Source organism: Ovis canadensis, chromosome 1 (assembly GCF_042477335.2).
Source record: "Ovis canadensis isolate MfBH-ARS-UI-01 breed Bighorn chromosome 1, ARS-UI_OviCan_v2, whole genome shotgun sequence".
Taxonomy (NCBI): Eukaryota; Metazoa; Chordata; class Mammalia; order Artiodactyla; family Bovidae; genus Ovis; species Ovis canadensis.
The window spans coordinates 39,462,956-39,483,734 of record NC_091245.1 but is presented as its reverse complement, the minus strand read 5'-3'; the positions used below and the strand labels follow the sequence as shown (position 1 = coordinate 39,483,734).

The 20,779-nt window shown below is 39.2% G+C and overlaps 1 protein-coding gene across 6 annotated transcripts in view; it reads right to left on the bottom strand.

Annotated features, from left to right (window-relative positions):
• ALG6 (ALG6 alpha-1,3-glucosyltransferase) overlaps nucleotides 1–20,779 on the bottom strand; it is a 148,264-nt gene that overhangs the window by 103,522 nt on the left and 23,963 nt on the right. For 5 of the 6 annotated variants that reach the window (XM_069593482.1, XM_069593451.1, XM_069593441.1 and 2 more), the window contains exons 2-3: nucleotides 16,490–16,968; nucleotides 13,606–13,882 (exon numbers count right to left, since the gene is read on the bottom strand). In XM_069593482.1, the coding sequence (XP_069449583.1) occupies nucleotides 13,606–13,687 (82 nt within the window). In that variant the 5' untranslated portion in view covers nucleotides 13,688–13,882; nucleotides 16,490–16,968. The remainder of the gene's footprint in view (nucleotides 1–13,605; nucleotides 13,883–16,489; nucleotides 16,969–20,779) is intronic. The other variant, XM_069593462.1, reaches the window with a different exon arrangement.

Sequence of the window (20,779 nt, the reverse complement as noted above, 5' to 3'; positions counted from 1 at the left end):
TTTTTATTTCATGAGAAACACTGTAAACTATACTGTCCAATAAGTATCATAAAACAATTGTAATAACATATGTCAATATTTTACAAACTAACTATAAATCTAAGGACAAGTATAGAACCAAAAACCAAAGACATTGATTAGGTCAGGGTTTGATGTCAAATGAATTAAAAACTGCCAGTTTATAGTTTACTTCTAAATTGCAAATAAGGGATAATGGATCTTTAATAGCTAACAATAGACAGTATCTGCTACACGCCAAATACAACAGTAAAGTAGGGATTATTATCATCCCCAGTTTATAGCTGGCAAACTGGAAACAAGGGTCACCGAGGTAATGAGTAGCAGAGTCTGGACTGGAACCCAGGCAGACCGGCTCTGTAATTCATGTTCCTAGCTCCTACTGTGTATTGCCTCACAACTTGGTTAAGTTGTTGCCTCAACAACTAGGTTGTTAACCTCAAATCATTTTACATGACATAAAGGTAATTCCACTTAGTAGTAAACAAACCACTATTTAGCTAGCAGTTGATTACAAAACTTTATGAGAAAGCCCAAATAGGTACAGTACAGACACAGGTTTCTCAATCAGCAAGTAAAAAAAATCACATGTAGTCATATATTCATTAATCCATTGGGAAGGTGTACCACACTGGTGAATGACATATTATCACTTTTTACTCTAACCCAGATGTTCTCTAGCTTTGAAACACAACATTAAGTAGATTTTTTGCATTTTAACAGCCGTATTATGCCACTATTCCTTAAATGCTAGCATCTCCACCAAGGAGATACTCCCTATAATCATGGGGAAAGCAGATTAACATCTCCAAAGAGTATACACAGTGAGTGACTGCCACAAAGAATTGCCCACAGTACCGACACATGGATACACACACAAAAACCTACCCCTGTCTCTCTCTTGGAAAGTACAATGTCTTGTTCATTTTTGCTTTCTCGGGATGTAATTGCACCTAGCAGATTCTCTGAATGATGATGTAGCAAGGATGTCAATATTATCAATATGATATAACAAGGATTTTAAGTTTAAAAAGATTTGAAATTTTGAGTCTCTGATTTTCCACTTACTAAATGTGCAGCACTAAGCAGTTTGTGACAGACCAATTAATTATGCCAAGGCTACTTTAACACAATGCCCATACATTGGTTCCTGCCTCAAAACATCTTTACGTTACTATCTGACATTTTGAAATTTCAAGCCTCCATTCATGCTGCTTATTCCCTCTCCCTATTCATATAACTCTTGTATCAACTCATATCCAATGTTTAAGAACCATCTCAACTGCCAAATTTGCCACAAAACCTTCCTGCATAAATTAAAAGCACACTGATCATTAATTATTGACTTCTCAGAAGGGCAAACTATAGACATCATACTTATGTAGATATATAATATGGTTAGATAGCATCACTGACTCAATAGACATGAATTTGAGCAAGCTCCAGGAGAGAGTGAAGGACAGGGAAGCCTGGTGCGCTGCAGTCCATGGGGTCGCAGAGTTGGACATGACTTAGTGACTGAACAACAACAATATATTTTAAGCATTACTTATCAAACCTCTATATTATTATTTTATTATTCAAACAAGTAGTGAAATACTTATTTTCCCTACATGAGGCGAGGGATTCTCAGTATGATTACGGAAAAAGAATTATTAGCAACTTCAGTAGTGAAAACATTTCTAAGTACTTAAGAGCAAAATAAAGTGCCAAGAACTTTAGATATAATTCATTTGATCCTCAACCTATGATTTTATCAGCATTTTACTGATGAGGAGACTAAAACTCTGAAAGTTTAAAATAACTTGTGCACCATCATACAGTCAGTAAGACACAGTAACATTCAAACTCACAGGCGTTTAACCTCAGTGCCTGAGTCCTTGTCAGAGAAGAAATGATTTGAATACATATAGAGTCATGAGTTGAATAAGAAATAGAAGACAAGAGACATTACAAAAAATAAACACCAAACGAAGTGTATCAATTGTTCAGTGAACTGAAAACCTGTCACCACAATATCTCAGAGCAGTATCTCCTTTTGTTTAACAAACAGCATATAAAAAAAGCAGAAATCAAAATAGGTAAGTAAAGCAGGTTTTTAAAAAGGAAAAAAAATTGACTTCTCATGATACTTATGTTTTCAGTATCATATATTTTGTCACATGATTATACTATTTTCTAATAGCGAACCAAATGAGAATTTTAGTTCCAATGGACACAGAATGTGATTTTTCTAGAGTTCAAAGGAAACATATTGTGAGACATACAGTATATACTTTCAATTAAAACTTGCTCGGTTAACTGAACAAGGGAGTTAACTGAATGGGAAATTAACCTACAATTTCCTTTAAAAAGGAAAATAATTCCCCAATGAATTAACTGCATCCTTGCATGTGCACTTTATAGATGTATGTGTGTATGCTGGTGGGTATGTTTCTCTTTTTAAGCATACAGCTACTGTCTATAGGAAGATAGGAAGTGATTTTTATTGTCTGCTTTTCTTTGTTTTTTGGTCCACTGGGATAATAAAAGTCATAGAGAATCTTAAGTAATTTCCTATACCTGAAAAAACCCAACTATCCAGATTTTCTGAAATTGCTCTAGACTTGTGGTCAATGTGGAGGAATTTATTACCATTCTCTAACAAATAGAAGAATGGATAATGACTCTCTTTAGGGTTGAGAAACAAGTTTCTATCCAGAGTCTGACCTACTTCAATAAATTCAGCTGACACTGGCTATGAAATTAGTACTTAAGTTTTTAAAACTGCTAAAGTGCCCTTAAAGCAACCCAGAAGGACAACCCAACTGCACCTAAGGGAGCTTCACTTGGGAAGGGCAAAAGGATTCCTTCTACTGTGATTAATTCTACAAATTCATTTACATGAAATTCAGAATTACATAAAGAAAACATATTAATATACATTTACAAAGCTCCAATTTTGTCTCATTCTTAGGAAAATGAGCTTAAGCACCACTTAAATGTTCATTTTATTAATTGCTGAATTGTTCAGAATTATGTCAGAATTTAAAAAACAAGTAGTTTCTTTGATAACAATATGTACTAATTGCCTTTACATTGAAATTTTAAACATTTTAAGAGAAGAGAATATGGCTAAAATTTTCCCTAATAATTCCCCTTTTATATGTTCCCAGTGAGTAAGAAGAAACATTACAAATAACAATGGGTAAGCGGAGAGAAACATACAGTATGTGCATCTCCAAGGAAATAATGGACTAATACTAAGCAAGCTCACCTGAGCTTCCTCACTCCAGTGTTTCCTAATTACGATCTTAAGCAAAATGAAAAGCAAATTAAAATAAGCATGTTAAAAACAAACTATAATCAAAAACGTATTTCAATTATAGAGGGGGAAAAAAATCTCAACAGAATCACAGACGTTACACTCTTTAAGTAATCCTCCCAATCTCCTAAGATACAGAAGTTTGTCGCGTGCGAATGTTGTTAACACTCTTTACGACAGAGTTGGGAAGTCTGACAGAATAACCATTTTGGCATTTCTATTTTTCTCATCTGAAAAATGATTTTTTTAAAAATGTAACAACCACCTACAAAAGATGCTACAAATATTTCCATGTACAGTAACAATAATCTTCTTACAGAGTAATCCAAAAGTACTCTTGTCCTGCTGACTTCCTTAGAAGACAGTTTGAGAGTAAGGTGTAACTTTTTTTGAAGTATAGTTGATTGACAATGTTGTATTAGTTTCAGGTGTCCAACAAAGAGATTCAGTTACACATACATATATACCTACTTTTTCAGATTCTTTTTTTCCTTATAGATTATTCAAGATATTGAATATAGTTTCCTGTGCTGATTATCTATTTTATATATAGTAGTATATATATGTTATTCCCAACCTTCTGAGTATCCCGTCCACCCTTTCCCCTTTGGTAACTCTGTTTGTTTTCTGTATCTGAGAGTCTGTGAGTTTTTAAATAAGTTCATTTTGATTCCACATATATATGATATCACATGATATTTGTCTCACACATTTCCAAAGACAACTTTTAATTGGGTTTTTCCTTAGCCCTCCATAACCCATTTCAGCTACCAAGTAACTCTCTCCTTCCATTCACTAACAAAGTTCCTAAAAGTTGCTAAGTCTACTTATTAATTCCCACTTAGTCATTTATGGTCTGATAATTAGGAGGTTCACAATGGCCTCCTAGTGATCCTCTGTCTATTTTAAATTTTCATTCTATTTGACATGTCTAGAATTTGACAGTTAGCTAGTCCTTATTTTTCAAAATTCCCTGATTTCCTGGCTTCCAGGATAGTAACTTCTCTAGGCTCTAATCCTACATTGTTTCTTCTCAGTCACCTTTAATCATTTCCCCTTCTCCATGGTTAAATCTGTTTTCTCAGTGGTTAAATCTGTTTTCCTCTTGCAATACAGACACTCCCAACTCTGTGGCTTCAACCATCATCTGTATCAACCTTTTGTAAACATCAAAATAACCTGTGGATCTTTAAAAAATGCCGATGAAACTAGTTTCCTGCAACATGGCAGACACAGAAAGTCAGAAAAACACCTCCAGTACAGGAAAAGTACATATTTTTTAATTATTTATTTTATATGTTATACATATACAATTTTAATGTATGGCTGAATTAGCAGCAAAATAATAGAATTCTTTAGAGTCCAGAAACAAACAAACAAAAAGGATAGACCCAGAAGAGTAAGCATTTGTCCTGAGGGTATCCAAACATCTTTAAGTGGCCACTACCCAAGGTACTGACCAGCTCAATGCCATGAGTAAGGAGGTAAAGCGTTGTACTTGAATAGACAGGAATTCAGTGTCAGAAAAATCTCTACTAGAATAAACCTTTGACGAGATGGTGAAGATAATATTTATCTGTAGGTTGGCTCTTAGTAGTACATGAAAAAAGAAGTCTCCCCAAAATTCCTAACCATATGCCGACACTCACCCTGTTCGGGACCTGAATTCATGTAAAGTATATGCCAAAGAAATCTTGAGATGAGAATCTGGTTTGACTTTTGCTAATGGATGTGAGTCTGAGTGAACTCTGGGAGTTTGTGATGGACAGGGAGGCCTGGTGTGCTGTGATTCATGGGGTAGCAAAGAGTCGCACACAACTGAGCGACTGAACTGAACTGAAAAGTGCCCAGGTACCTGGCAGGAGGCAACACAAACCCTCTATGAAAAAATACACAGTAAACTCAGGCCTCAAAGAATTTCCACAAGATATAAGTACTAGGTAATATGAGCTCACAATTCAAAAAAATCACTAACCTCATGAAGAAACAAAATACTATGAGCAAGAGTCATCAGAAACAAACTATGAAATGAGATGGCAGATATCAGAATTTTCTGATAGGTAATATAAAATAAGCATAGTTAGTCTATTTAAAGACAAAACAGAACACACTGAGAGTATGCTGAAGAACAAGAGATGATCAGAAAGATCAAGAAGATCCAAATAGGAAACAAGTAGAAGTTGTAGAAATTAAAAACATAATAGCTGAAATCTGAAAACTCAACAGACAACCAAAAAAGCAGATCAAACACAGTTAGAAAAGTAATGAACAGGGAGCTAGATAAGATGATTATAAAGAAAGCAGTGTGAAGAAACTGTAAGATGCAAAATAAAAGCAATTCTAAAGTAGAGGAAAGAGTGAAAAGACCCAACATGTATCTAATAAGACTTTGCACAAGAAGATTAGAAATGAGAGAGAAGTATTTGAAGAGACAATAAAATTATTCTCTGCTATACCACCTACACTTGGCACAAAGTGAGTGTCCAACTCATATCTGTTGAATGATTAAAAGAACAAAGATATAACATACTTCTAACAAGAAAGAAAGAGAATGAAAAGGGACATTGGCTAAGCATTTTCTAAAGAAACAGAAGGTACAACTCCCTAGAGACAGAAATCAAAAATCCTAAGAGGATAAATTTTTTAATATTCACCTGTAGATATACCACAGTGCAACTGCAGCAAGAGAGAAAAGACATATCATCTACCAAGGAAATACAATTAAAATGACAGCTGATGTCTGAACATCAGCAACAGACACTAGAAAACAATGAAAGAAGATTTTTGAAATGTTGATATTAAGAGAAAATAACTGTCAATACCGAATTCAATACCCATAAATATGTCACAACAAAGAGGAAAATAAAGGTATTTTCAGTCAAAAATGGAGTTTGCCAACAACAGACTCTCAAAAAAACTCTTCCAAAGATGTACTTCAGGAAGAAAGAAAAGGCTCTCAAAGAAAGATGTACTATGTAAGACAGACAAAGAAAGAAAATGAGGGTAAACCTCAGGAAATATTAATTATATAAAACAACAGTGACAAACCTAAAATCATGAAAGAAAGAAAATCTTAGGCAATAATACCATTTTAATTTGAGGCAGGAAGTAAAGATTTGTAACTATAGTTAAAACATTTCTAAGGCCCTAGCATTGTTCAAGATGGCATTATGGATTTTCTTAAGCTAAATATGTATATGAAAAATATCGAGTATGTCCTGAAAGGACAAAATGAAGTACAGCCTCCAAGTCAGGAAGAGAGACAAAATGGAATTAGGGAGGGGAATTGGTTAGACAGATTTGAATCACAGGGATTCAGAAAAGTGAAGTCGCTCAGTTGTGTCCAACTCTTTGTGACCCCATGGACTGTAGCCTACCAGGCTCCTCCGTCCGTGGGATTCTCCAGGCAAGAGTACTGGAGTGGGGTGCCATTTCCTTCTCCAGATCTTCCCAACCCAGCGATCGAACCCGGGTCTCCCGCATTGCAGGCAGACGCTTTACCATCTGAGCCACCAGGGAAGACAAAGAAAGTAAACTTTTAGACTTACTTAGTTTAGATGATTTGCAATCAATCTCTGAATGAAAGTGAAAGTGTTAGTCGCTCAGTCGTGTCCGAGTCTGCGTGACCCCATGGACTATAGCCCACCAGGCTCCTCTGTCCATGGAATTCTCCAGGCAAGAATCCTGGAGTGGGTTGCTATTTCCTTCTCCAGGGAATCTTCCTGACCCAGGGATTGAACCTGGTTAACCTGTGTTGCAGGCAGATTCTTTACCATCTGAACCACCAGGGAAGCCCAAGGGATTCAAAGGTAGAGGGTAAAAGAATAGAAAAAGATCAAGCAAAAAATAAGCTAAAGAAAACTAGTAAAGCAACATTAAATTTTAGAGAAAACAGACTTTAGGACAAAAGCATTACTGTAAATAAACAAGGACATGACAGTCATGTCATAAAATTCAACTCACAAGGAAAAAAATTCTAAATCACCTAATTATACAGATTCAAAATATTCAAGGAAATTGACAAAACCTCAAAAAGAAACTGCCACTCTCTCAATAACTGGTAGATCAATTTGGCAAGAATCAGTAAGAATATAAAAAAACTTCATCAGAACAATTGACATTGAGTAAATGGGTGCCAAAGAATTGATGCTTTTGAACTGTGATGTTGGAGAAGACTCTTGAGAGTCCCTTGGACTGCAAGGAGATCCAACCAGTCCATTCTGAAGGAGATCAGCCCTGGGATTTCTTTGGAAGGAATGATGCTAAAGCTGAAACTCCAGTACTTTGGCCACCTCATGCGAAGAGTTGACTCATTGGAAAAGACTCTGATGCTGGGAGGGATTGGGGGCAGGAGGAGAAGGGGACAACCGAGGATGAGATGGCTGGATGGCATCACTGACTCGATGGACGTGAGTCTGAGTGAACTCCGGGAGATGGTGATGGACAGGGAGGCCTGGCGTGCTGCAATTCATGGGATCGCAAAGAGCCGGACACAACTGAGCGACTGAACTGAACTGAACTGAAATGGGTATGTGCAGATTATTGAACTGGAGAATATATACATATTAAGCACACACACAACATTTAAAAAGTTGATCACATACTAGCCCATGTTTCAACACATTTCAAAGAATTAGTCTCATTCATAAAAACTCTCTGTTGTTATTTTCTACTATACAATTAAATTTAAAATATCAAAGAGATCATTGCTAAAGCCTAAATATTAAAAAATTTTTAAATATACTTTCAAATTATTCATGAGTCAAAGCAAAATCACAATAGAAAGTAGAAAATATTACCTGTAGGGTGGTACTTGAAAGAAAATGTATATAGCCTAAATGACTTAATTAGAAAGCAATGACTGAAACTTAACAAGCTAAAGCATGTGCTGAACAGCTAATGCAAGAATAAAGCCAAGCATACTAAGAGGATAAGAAAAGCTCAAATAAATTTTTTGAAAACACTAATAAAATCAATAAATGTCTAGTAAGGCTGATTTTTTAAAATGAATCAACATAAACCATATCTGAAATGAAAAAGGAACCATAACTAGTTATACAGCAAGGGTATAAAAGGTAAGAAAACATGATAATTTACGTCAATACATTTTATTTATTTGAATTTTTATTGGAGTATGGTTGATTTACCATGTTGTGTTACTTTCTGTTGCATAGCAGAGTGAGTCAGTTATACATATACATATATATCTCCACTCTTTTTTAGATTCTTTTTCCATGTAGGTTATTACAGAGTATTGAATAGAGTTCCCTAAGCTATACAGTAGGTCCTCAATAGTTCTCTCTTTCATATATAGTAGAGTGTATATGTCAACCCCAGTCTCCCGATTTATCCCTCTCCGTCTAGTCAAGGCCATGGTTTTTCCAATGGTCATGTATGGATGTGAGAGTTGGACCATAAAGGAAGCTGAGCGCTTCCTTCAAAAGAATTAATGCTTTTGAACTGTGGTGTTGGAGAAGACTCCTAAGAATCCCTTGGACTGCAAGGAGATCCAACCAGCCTATCCTAAAGGAGATCAGTCCTGGGTGTTCATTGGAGGGACTGATGTTGAAGCTGAAATTCCAATACTTTGGCCACCTGATGTGGAGAGCTGACTCATTTGAAAGGACCCTGATGCTGGGAAAGATTGAGGGCAGGAGAAGGGGACGACAGGATGAGATGGTTGGATGGCATCACCGACACAATGGACATGGGTTTGGGTAGACTCCGGGAATTGGTGATGGACAGGGAGGCCTGGTGTGCTGCAGTTCATGGGGTCGCAAAGAGTCAGACACGACTGAGCGACTGAACTGAACTGAACTGAACAACACATTTTCAGGCTTCCCTGATAGCTCAGTTGGCAAAGAATCTGCCTGCAATGCAGGAGACCCCAGTTCGATTCCTAGTTCGGGAAGATCCCCTGGAGAAGGAACACGCTACCCACTCCAGTATTTGTGGGCTTCCCTCATGGCTCAGCTGGTGAGAAGAATCATCTGCAATGCATGAGACCTGGGTTCAATCCCTGGATTGGGAAGATCTCCAGGAAAAGGGAAAGGCTATCCACTCCAGTATTCTGGCTGAGAGAATTCCATGGACTGTATAGTCCGTGGGGTCACAAAGAGTCAGACATGACTGAGTGACTTTCACAACACATTTTAAAACTCAGTTGAAATGGGAAAATTCTTAGAAAAATATAAATTATAAAATAAATCAAGAAGAAAAAGAAAGCCCGAATAAGGAATTTAAATCACTGAATATTTTCCCACAAAGAAAATTTTAGACCCAAATCGTTTTGTTAGCAAGTTCTAGCCAAGCATTTAAACTACAGACAATTCCATGGGACTTCCCTGGTGTTTCCACAGGACTGCACTTCCACTGCAAGGGGGCACAGGTTCAATCCCTGGTCAGGAAACTAGGATCCTAAAAGCCATATGGCACAGCCAAAAAAATGATAAATGAATCCCAAACAATTTCAATTCTGAATACTATTCCAGGTTGTAGGGGAAAAGGGTATACACCCTAATTCATTTTCTGTGGCTAGCACATCCTTGATAAATTTGACAAAGGAATTTCAAAAAGTAAAACTGCAAGCCAATTTTATTTGTGAGCATGGCTGATAAAATCATAAATAATTAGTAAGCCAATCTGCAATATACTTTTTAAAAAAGGTACTATATCACAAATAGAGTTATGCCAGGAATGCAAGGTTGGTTCAATGCTAGAAAGAACAAAATCATACTCAATGATAAATTAAAAGCACCCGTTAAAATTAAGAACAAGACAAAGATGCCTGAATCATTACTTGAACACTGTAATAAACTACTAGAATTAAGACGACAAGAAAAAAGAAAGAAAAAGGATAGGGAGTAAAAAAGAGGAAATAATACTCTAATTCACAGATCACTTTTTTTCACACAGAAGTTTCAAAACATGGGCTTCCCTTGTGGCTCAGCTAGTAAAGAATCCACTTGCAATGTGGGAGTCCTGGGTTCGATCCCTGGGTTAGGATGATCCCCTGAAGAAGGGAAAGGCTACCCACTCCAGTATTCTGGCTTAGAGAATTCCAGGGACTGTATAGTCCATGGGGTCACAAAGAGTCAGACATGATTAAGCAACTTTCACTTCACTTCAAAACATACTCCAGATAAATTATCATTTTTGGAAGGTTGCCAAATATTAACAAATCAACCAGGCATTTAGATAAGCAATTTTTTAAAAGATACCATCAACAATGGGGAGGGAAAAAATATATAGGCTATCTAGCAATACACCTAAGAAAAGATGGGTAAAACTTTCATGCAGAAAACTATAAAATTTTGTTGAAAAACATTAAAGATTTAAATAAATGGAGAAACATACCATCTTAATGAATCAGAAGCCTTACTATGCTAATGATTGCCAATTATCCAAATTAATCAATGGTATAGTATATAACTCCAATTAAAATCCAAACAGAGTTTTTCATAGGACTTTAACACTCTAATTTTTTTAAAAGACATATAAGACATATATGAGGAATTCCCTGATGGTCCAGTGATTAAGACTTGGCACTTTCACTGCTGTGGCTCAGGTTCAATCCCTGGCATTAGGGAACTAAGCTCCCATAAAGCAGGGTCAAAGCACTGACTATGGAATAAAATATATTTGAGTTACAGTTGTCATTTATCAGTTGTCTCATTTTCCATTTGTAAACTAGAAATAATACCTATCTTCAGTGGTTATGATATTAAGGAAGGTACTCAATGTCTAGCATTTGGTAAATACTTATAAAACAGCAACTCTACCTCTATTATTACGATTGTCTCATTTGTCTCTTTACATCCAACTTTCTTCCTACAATCATTTTTCATGATAATAATAAAATAGTAAAAAAACAAGTTGTTTTTCTAAAGCACAGCTAACTACACAGCCAAATCTCCAGCCATGCCTCCCTATCTTTCTTTCCTTTTTTTTATGCTATCTAATACCAAATACTTACAACCATGCTCTCATGCCACCTACCATATCTCTGCACATGTTCTACTGTCTAGAATACGTTCCCCATTTTATTTGCATAGCAAATGCCAACTTATCTTTCAAACCCTGAATTCAAACGCCATCCTGTGAAAAGTTTTCTGCAATGCATTGTGATCATTTTCTATGTTAACATTGAAACTCACACTTCAACATTTAATTATCACATTGTATTGTGACTCAAAATTCTCCAAGCCAAGCTTCAACAATACGTGAACCGTGAACTTCCAAATGGTCAAGCTGGTTTTAGAAAAGGCAGAGGAACCAGAGATCAAATTGCCAACATCCGATGGATCATCAAAAAAGCAAAAGAATTCCAGAAAAATATCTACTTCTGCTTTATTGACTATGCCAAAGCCTTTGACTGTGTGGATCACAACAAACTGTGGAAAATTCTCAAAGATATAGGAATACCAGACCACCTGACCTGCCTCTTGAGAAACCTGTATGCAGGTCAGGAGGCAACAGTTAGAACTGGACATGCAACAACAGACTGGTTCCAAATAGGAAAAGGAGTATGTCAAGGCTGTATATTGTCACCTTGCTTATTTAACTTATATGCAGAGTACATCATGAGAAATGCTGGGATGGATGAAGCACAAGCTGGAATCAAGATTGCCGGGAGAAATATCAATAACCTCAGATATGCAGATGACACCACCCTTATGGCAGAAAGCAGAGAAGAACTAAAGAGCTTCTTGATCAAAGTGAAAGAGGAGAGTGAAAAAGTTGGGTTAAAGTTCAACATTCAGAAAACGAAGATCATGGCATCCAGTCCCATCACTTCATGGCAAAAAGATGGGGAAACAGCAGAAACAGCGACAGAATTTATTTTGGGGGGCTCCAAAATCACTGCAGGTGGTAACTGCAGCCATGAAATTAAAAGATGCTTGCTCCTTGAAAGAACAGTTATGACCAACCTAGGCAGCATATTAAAAAGCAGAGACATTACTTTGCCAACAAAGGTCCACCTAGTCAAGGCTATGGTTTTTCCAGTAGTCATGTATGGATGTGAGAATTGGACTATAAAGAAAGCTGAGTGCCAAAGAATTGATGCTTTTCAACGGTGATGTTGGAGAAGACTCTTGAGAGTCCCTTGGACTGCAAGGAGATCCAACCAGTCCATCCTAAAGGAGATCAGTCCTGAATATTCATTGGAAGGACTGATGCTGAAGCTGAAACTCCAATACTTTGGCCACCTGATGTGAAGAACTGACTCATTGGAAAAGACCCTGATGCTGGGAAAGATTGAAGGCCGGAGGAGAAGGGGACGACAGAGGATGAGATGGTGTGGATGGCATAACCGACTCAATGGACATGAGTTTGAGTAAACTCCGGGAGTTGGTGATGGACAGGGAGGCCTGGTATGCTGCAGTCCACTATGGGGTCGCAAAGACTCAGACACAACTGAGCGACTGAACTGAACTGAACTAATTGTGACTACTTATCTACTAAAATGGAGACCCCTTTAAGTATTAGTCACCTTAAATTTCTAGCCCTTAGCATAGTGCCTGGAATTGGAGAGGTATTAAATAAATATTCACAAGGTTAAATTTAATCCCACCCCCAATCTCCAGGACCAGACTCCATCAATCCCACCCCCACTCCATTTCTCTCACATCATTCCCAATCTTATTCTCCACTGCTCTCTTCCTTTCAAGGTAGTAATATGCCTTCTCTACCCTGGGCTTTCCAGGTGGCTTTAGTGGTAAAGAACCTGCCTGCCAATGCAGGAGACATAACAGACTCAGGTTTGATCCCTGGGTCGGGAAGATACCCTGGAGGAGGACATGGCAACCTATTCCAGTATCTTTGTCTGGAGGATCCAGTGGACAGAGGAGCCTGGCAGGCTACAGTCTATAGCATCGCAGAGTCGGACACAAGTGAAGCAACTTAGCATGCATACACAAGCCTTCTCTACCCTAAACAAACAAAAAAGCCTTCTTTGATTCTGCTCCCCCTTTGAAGTACTAGCTCATTTCTCTCTTCAACAGCTAAGAGATAACTGTTTCTTAATTTGTCATCTTCCCAGTTAGAATACATCTTTCTTTTCTCATATTACAAAGCCTGTGCTTCTATTTAGCTCTTATACAAATTCTATTTATTAGCATTAGATGTTTAAGCGCCTTTTCTTGACGATACTAATAAAACCTGAAATTCTTCTCTGTCTCAGTCAGAAAACTATAAACTATTACCAAAAACAAAAAAACTCAAAAAACAGACAAAAAGAAAGATTCAAAAAAAATTCACCTATCAAATGAAAAATATATTACCTGAGTAAGAATTGAGAGAAACTGTCCACCGTACTGTTAGTCCTAGTAAGACTGCAGCTGTCATCAAGTACCATTTCTCCATATTTTTTCTTCAAATTCAGGAAGAGGAAAAAAATACAGGAATACTAATACAGGAATACTTTTAACATGCAGTCAATCACTTCTTTTCTTGATCAGAGAAATATTATCAATTATTTGGAATTACGATTTGGAGAGGATTTTAATTGATGCTTCGTTTCCAGTTAAATATTGATTTTAAACTCTAGGAAGAAGTAGCCTGCAGGGAAAACAAAAAAGATACCAAGATTTAGCTGAGCACAGTGCCCAAACAACAAACATTAAACCAAAGAGAAAGATGGAGAAATGGGGGAAGGGGACAGTCAAGGAAAGCGGATAATTTTAAGTTCCTTATTCCCTAGTCCTCCAGTCAGGAAATGAACCTCAAAATGTTAGCTCTCCAGGACTTCCCTGGTGGTGCAGTCGTTAAGAGTCCATGCTCCCAATGCAGGGAATTTGAGATTGATCCCTGGTCCTTGGGGAACTAAGATTCCATGGGCCAATCGGTGAGGCCAAAAATAAAATAAAGGAAATTTAGAGAAACTAGGACTTGCTAGATTGGAAAATAAAACAGTTTCATACTCAAAAGATTAATCAATTAATTAATTCAGGGAATTCCCTCATGGTCTAGTGGTGAGGGCTCCATGCTTTCATTGCCAAGGGTACAGGTTCAATCCCTGGTCAGTGAACTAAGAACCCAGAAGCTATGCAGTGCTAAATTTTAGGGGAAAATTGGCACATTTAACCTATAGGTCAAAAAAGTATTTTTCTTACTTAAAAATAGTAAGGAACAACTCTAGAATTAATAAGTCTAGCATTTCAATAAGTTAGAATGACTCGAAGCATTTAATAAGGCTATGTGAATGTATTATACAAATTTTATTTATACAAATTCCCTTTTCTTTCCTCCCTCTTACTGCATCTACCTTTGATCATTTCATTGATCACAAGATATTCTACCAGAGGCAAGGGAGGAAGAAAAATTAAAATAAATCAGTTTCTTACGCTGATTCCAGGTTTGACACAGTTTATGGGCCATTATAAACTTTTCAAATCCTTTTCTAGTCTAACTCAAAAAGCCTCTTTTAACGTGTTGCACTATATATTCCAGAATTGCAACATAACACTCTATTTTCTGCAGAGATATCAAGTTTAAAATTGATTTTACAAATGCTAAGTCCTGGATTTAAAAATCCATAACTTAACTGATATTCCATTGTGGAAATTTTAATCAGTAATACAACCAAGTTAAATGAATTATCCACAGTTCCAGATGATCATATTTAAATAACAAAAATAGGACAATCAATGACCCTTAATAATCATAATGAACTTTAAATAAAGAATAACAATGCTTAACTAATAATATGCTGATCAAGTTTTTTGTTTGTTTGCTTTCTGGCCTCACCAAAGGTCTTGTGGGATCTCAGTTCCCCAACCAGGGACTGAACCAGGGCAATGGCAATGAAAGCACGAAATCCTAACCATTAGGCCACCAGGGACCTCCCTGATCAAGTTTGTTAAGAGCACAACGGCAGAACTGATGACAGATGAAAGGATCATATCCAAAAAGATTTAGACAACATCTATGATGGGCCAAATCTAACTCCAGAAATCATTACAGGGATAATAAATTCAAAGTTCTGCACTTAAACGTCAAAAGAAAAAAAAAAAAACTGCTTGAGTACTGAAAGGGAGGCAACAGATAACAGATCAGCTCTGGATGGACCCAGATGACCCTGATGACCAGTGTTAGATTAAATGTTAGGAAAACTTTTCTAACAACTAGAGTTGTCCAAAAATTAAATGAGCTTCTTCTTAAGAAAGGAGTTACTCTTTAAAAGGCTCAAACAAGGACTTCCCTGGAGGTCCAGTGGCTAAGACTCTGCACTCCAGATGCAAGTGACCCAGGTTTGATCCCTGGTTAGGAAACTAGATCCCACATGTTGCTTCCTGATTTAAGTAGTTGTTAAAAGATGTGTTTACTTAATGATAAATCAGTTAGTTACAATTTATGATTTGTGGACAGTATTTTCTTTTTACATGTTATAATAAAAGTTACAAAGGAAATAACATTTATTTGTCAACTAGAATATAAGCTCCAAGCAAGCAGGGATCCTCCAATCTTAGACGCTGCCCAGTTCCCTGCTCATAGAACAAGGCTGGCACAGAGCAGGTAACTCAAAGTATTTGCTGAATGGAGATCTTCGGGTGAAGAAGGAAGGTACCTAATTGTACTGAGTCCTTTGTGGTTAAAGATATTATCATATGAGATTCTTAACCGATCTGTTCTCCTTGAACAATAAAAAGGGTTGTTTTTGTTTTTTGTTTTATTTTACTGTTTTTCCTTTCTGTACAACAAAGTACAGTAGCTTCCTAACCCATTCTCGCGGGCAGCAGAGAATTCTTCTGTCCCACTTTACCCAGAGGGTGCGTCTCGGCAGAAAAAATGTCTGTCGTCCACGTCCCAGGGTCAAACTTGTTCCTTTCGGTCCGAAAAGGTCACTCCCCCAGATGAACAGCACAGCCAGGGAGCGTGCTATCCCAAGGCGGCACATCTCGCCGAAAAGCCCCTTCTTGGTGTGCTTGCCCCTTTCTCCGGAGGGCCGGACCCCCAGGACCGCAGGAACAAGGGTGCCAAGCTTTCCAGTCCAAGGTAGCCCCATGATCACCACATCCCCGACCCGGCCCCCAATCGAGCCTGCGGGCGGGACTGAGGAGGCTTAGCTTCCCTAGAGCAGAGCGGAGCCGGGGGCCAAACAGCCAAGCCCCAGGCCCTCCCCCCTCCCTCCAAGCGCCCCAGAATTCCAGGGACCTGGCCTCTTACCCCACCGCTCTCGAACGAAGGGATTCGCGCCGCAGCAGGTTCCAGGAAGGCGCCTGCGCGCTCGCCCCCGCGGCGGAGAGCCCTGCCGGCCTTCCGCCCGCGTCCGCGTACTCGCGCACCGTCCGCGTGCCCGGAGCGGGCGCGAGCCCGTCGAGCGTGTGGGGAGGGGCGGGGAAAAAGCGCGGAGTGGAGAAGGCGGGCTTCGGAGGCAAAGCACGAGCCGCTGGAATCCGAGAGGCCTGGTGTCCGGGTGAGGCTTGGGGCAGGTGGAAAGCCCCTTGCTCTTCTTTCCTGGGATCGTGGCCAAGGCTTGAGCGGCTGCTTAGTCCACGGATTCCTGTTTGGGGAGCGTCCTGGCGCGCTTCACACAGTAGACAGCCCATGGCTAGTTCTCACCAACGAGCAGGAGATCTTCTTCTGGACCTATGCCCTTGAGGAGCCAGAAAGCCAATGGGCTTTACTTTCTTCAGGCTGCATGCCTTCGGAGAAGATGGTATTAAGCTGGGAAGCCACTTCATGGAGGAAATATTTAACTTCAGGCATCTTTAAGAAACTGTGGGGGATGCTAAAGAACAGCCTTGCCCTCCAGTAGGCATCACACCTTCCCCATCAAGCAGCTTGGACCACGTATTCCCAAACTTGCAAATAATAACCACATTCCCTTACTTTGGCAAGGGAATGCCCTCATATCCCCGTTCTGAATCTGTAAAGCCAATCCCGCTATAATCCGTGAAAGTAACCACACACCATGAACATGAAAGTGTTAGTTGCTCAGTCGGGTCCGACTCTTTGCAACCCCATCAAATATAGCCTGCCAGGCTCCTCTACACATGGAATTCTCTAAGCAAGAACACTGGAGTGGGTAGCCATTCCCTTCTGCAGGGGATCTTGTGGACCCAAAGCTTAAACCTGGGTCTCCTGCACTGCAGGCAGATTCTTTAACAGTGTGAGCCACTAGGGAAGCCCAGTATCCGCAAATATTTGGCTTTTTGTTCTTCAGTCACTAAGTTTAAGTCCTATCCAACTCTTTGCGACTCCTTGGACTGCAGCATGCCAGGCTTCCCTGTCCTTCACTATCTTCTGGAGTTGGCTCAAACTCATATCCATTGAGTCAGTAATGCCATCCAACCATCCTGTTCTCTGTTGCCCCCTTCTCCTCCTGCCCTCAATCTTTCCCAGTGAGTCCGATCTTTGCCAGGTGGCCAAAGTATTGGAGCTTCAACTTCGGCTTTGGCTATGGCTTTATACTGGGGCTTCCCTGGTAGCTCAGTGGTAAAGAATCACTCTCTAATGGAGGAGATGGGGGTTCAATCCCTGGGCTGGGAAGATCCCCTGCAGAAGGAAATGGCAATGCACTCCAATATTCTTGCCTGGGAAAATCCCATGGACAGAGGAGCCTGGCGGTCTATAGTCCATGGGGCCACAAACATTTGGACACAACAACTAAACAACAACAACATGGCTTTATAACAAAGTGGCTCTGAACAACTCTCTGGATCATGCATTCTTCACCTGTGAAATAAGTGAGTGGGCTAGATAAACTTCCAGACCTAAAATTTTATCTTACTATATTTTAAAGACCATTGGCCCTGGAAATATGAAGAAATAGGCCAAGTGTCTGCCTTCAAAAAATTTTAATTCTCACTGGAAAAGCATAAAAGGATAGAACAGATGCTAAACGTCAGATTACTGGTGTATGCATTAAATACTGTTGGAGTTCAGAGAACAACGTTCATGTAAACTAAAAATTACCAAGAAACACTTTGCCTAGAGAAGTCAGCTGAGCTTTGAAAGAAAGCCTGGGCCAGGAGAATGGGAGTAAGACTCTCAACAAAGGAAATGGCTCAAGCCAAAATTGTGGCAGTTGGGACTTCCTTGTCAAGACTCTGCACTTCTAATGCAGGGCCAAGGGTTTGATCACATATTGATATTTCAGAAATATCAGTATATTATAAAAGATATATCTTCAAGTGATGACAATTGGTATCAGTCTCTTCTTTCTTCCTCCCAACCTGATAGCTTCTGGTATAGTATTCAGAGCAAAGTTGGTGCTTAAAATGTTTATTGAATAAATTGTGGAAGGAACTTCAAAACCTCTAATTCACAGCTGAACTGCCCCACCAATGCATCTATATACCTACTCCTGCTCTTTCCCTCCATCAGGTACAAGTTGGTGATATAGTGCTGAGCATAACTGCCTTCCTCCACTAGGTACTGTCACCCTCTGAATATCCAGTGCCTATACATAACACTCAGTAAATGCGTTTCAGATGAGGTCATTAGGATTCACTGTCAGTAGTATCTTTGTAAGACGAGGAAATTTGGCAATGGACATGACCACATGCAGAGGATAATGTTAAGACATGGAGAAGATAGCAGTCTACAAGTCAAGGAGAGAAGTCTCAAAAGACACCAACGCTTCTGACACCTTGATCTCAGACTTCTAGCCTCCAGAGTATGAGAATACACATTTCTGTTGTTTAGGCCATCCAGACTGTGGTTTTCTCTATGGCAGCCCTAACAAACTAGTACATATCTTATCAACAGTACTCTAAATACTCAGAGTAGGCAAATTCCCTCACACAAGTCATACTTTTATAGTAATTTTCTAGTCCCTTCCCTAGATCACTTCCACCTATTAAGAAAACAAGCCCTTTTCTATATCAGGACCAGGACTTCCCTCTTCTGTATCAGGCCCAGGACTTCCTGATTCTAGGTGAAAATCATTCACCTGATCATAGCTGTTCAGGTGGCACTAGTGGTCAAGAACCCACCTGCAATGCAGGAGACACAGGAGATTTGGGTTCGATCCCTGGGACAGGAAGATCCCCTGGAGGAGGGCACATCAACCTACTTCAGTATTCTTGCCTGGGGAATCCCATGAACAGAGGAACCTGGCAGCTGCCGTCCATGTGGTTGCAAAGAGTTGGACACGACTGAAGCAACTTAGCACTCATGCACGTTGTTGGAAATAGATTTTTTTTTTCCTATCTGTGTATCTTCCTCAATTGACCCTTATATGTCATTTTTCTTTCATCTGAAATCTCCAGCTTTCATCATACCTTTGTCTTCTCCAGGGATAAGTTCACCTAAGTAGCATAGAGTTAGAGTGAACCTCCAAATTTCCATCTAGCTATTGGCAAAATAGTCTTCTCTTTCATATGCTAAAAGTTGTTCATACCCAATTCACTTTATCCTCACAATTACTCTGAAAGAATATTAGAAAGGTATTATTATCCCCTTTGGACACACAAGAAAACTTGAGAACGACATTTCACAAAGTATGTCATTCAGTGGGATAACTACTGTCAAAAAGAAAAAGAAAAAAGGTGAAAAAAAGTATGGGAGAACTTCCCTAGGGGTTCAGTGGGTAAGCCTTCATCCTTCCACTGCACGGGGCCTAGGTTCCATCCCTGGTCAGGAAACTAAGATCCCACATGCAGTGCAACATGCCCAAGAGGTAATAATAATAAAATAATTTTTAAATAGCATGAGGATGACCTCTTGATACAGAGATAAGTTTGAAAACAATGGGTTACACAAGTCTAAAAAGAATTCTTTACTTCAGGTTCTCTCAGAGGCTTTTGTGTGTTATTATATATCAGTGTAAAGGAAATCTGTCCTGAATATTCATTGGAAGGACAGATGCTGAAGCTGAAGCTCCAATACTGTGGCCACCTGATATGAAGAATTGACTTATTGGAAAAGATCCTGATGCTGGGGAAGAACGAAGGCAGGAGGAGAAGAGGATGACAGAGGATGAGACGGTTGGATGCCACCACCAACTTGATGGACATGAGTTCGAACAAGCTCTGGGAGTCAGTGATGGACCCAGAACCCTGGCGTGCTACAGTCCATGGGGTCACAAAGAGTTGGATATGATTGAACGACTGAACTGACTGATACGTCAATGTTATACATCATAACCCTTCAAAAGAATATAGAATTTCAGCTTTTCTGGTGGTCCAGTGGTTGAGAATCTGCCTTCCAATGTAAGGGACACTGTTTCGGTCCCTGATCCAGGAAGATACCACATGCCACAGGGCAACTAAGCCCAAGGACCACAACTACTGAGCCTGGCTCTAGAGCCCCTAATATGTACTAAGAGAAGCCACTGCAATGAGAAGCCTTCACACAGCAATTAGAAAGTAGCCGCTGATTGCACAACCAGAGAAAGCCCGAGTGCATCAATGAAGACCCCATGTAGCCAAAAATAAATAAATAAAAATTAAAAAATAAAAAGTTATCACTGTGTGGATCACAATAAACTGTGGAAAATTCTGAAAGAGA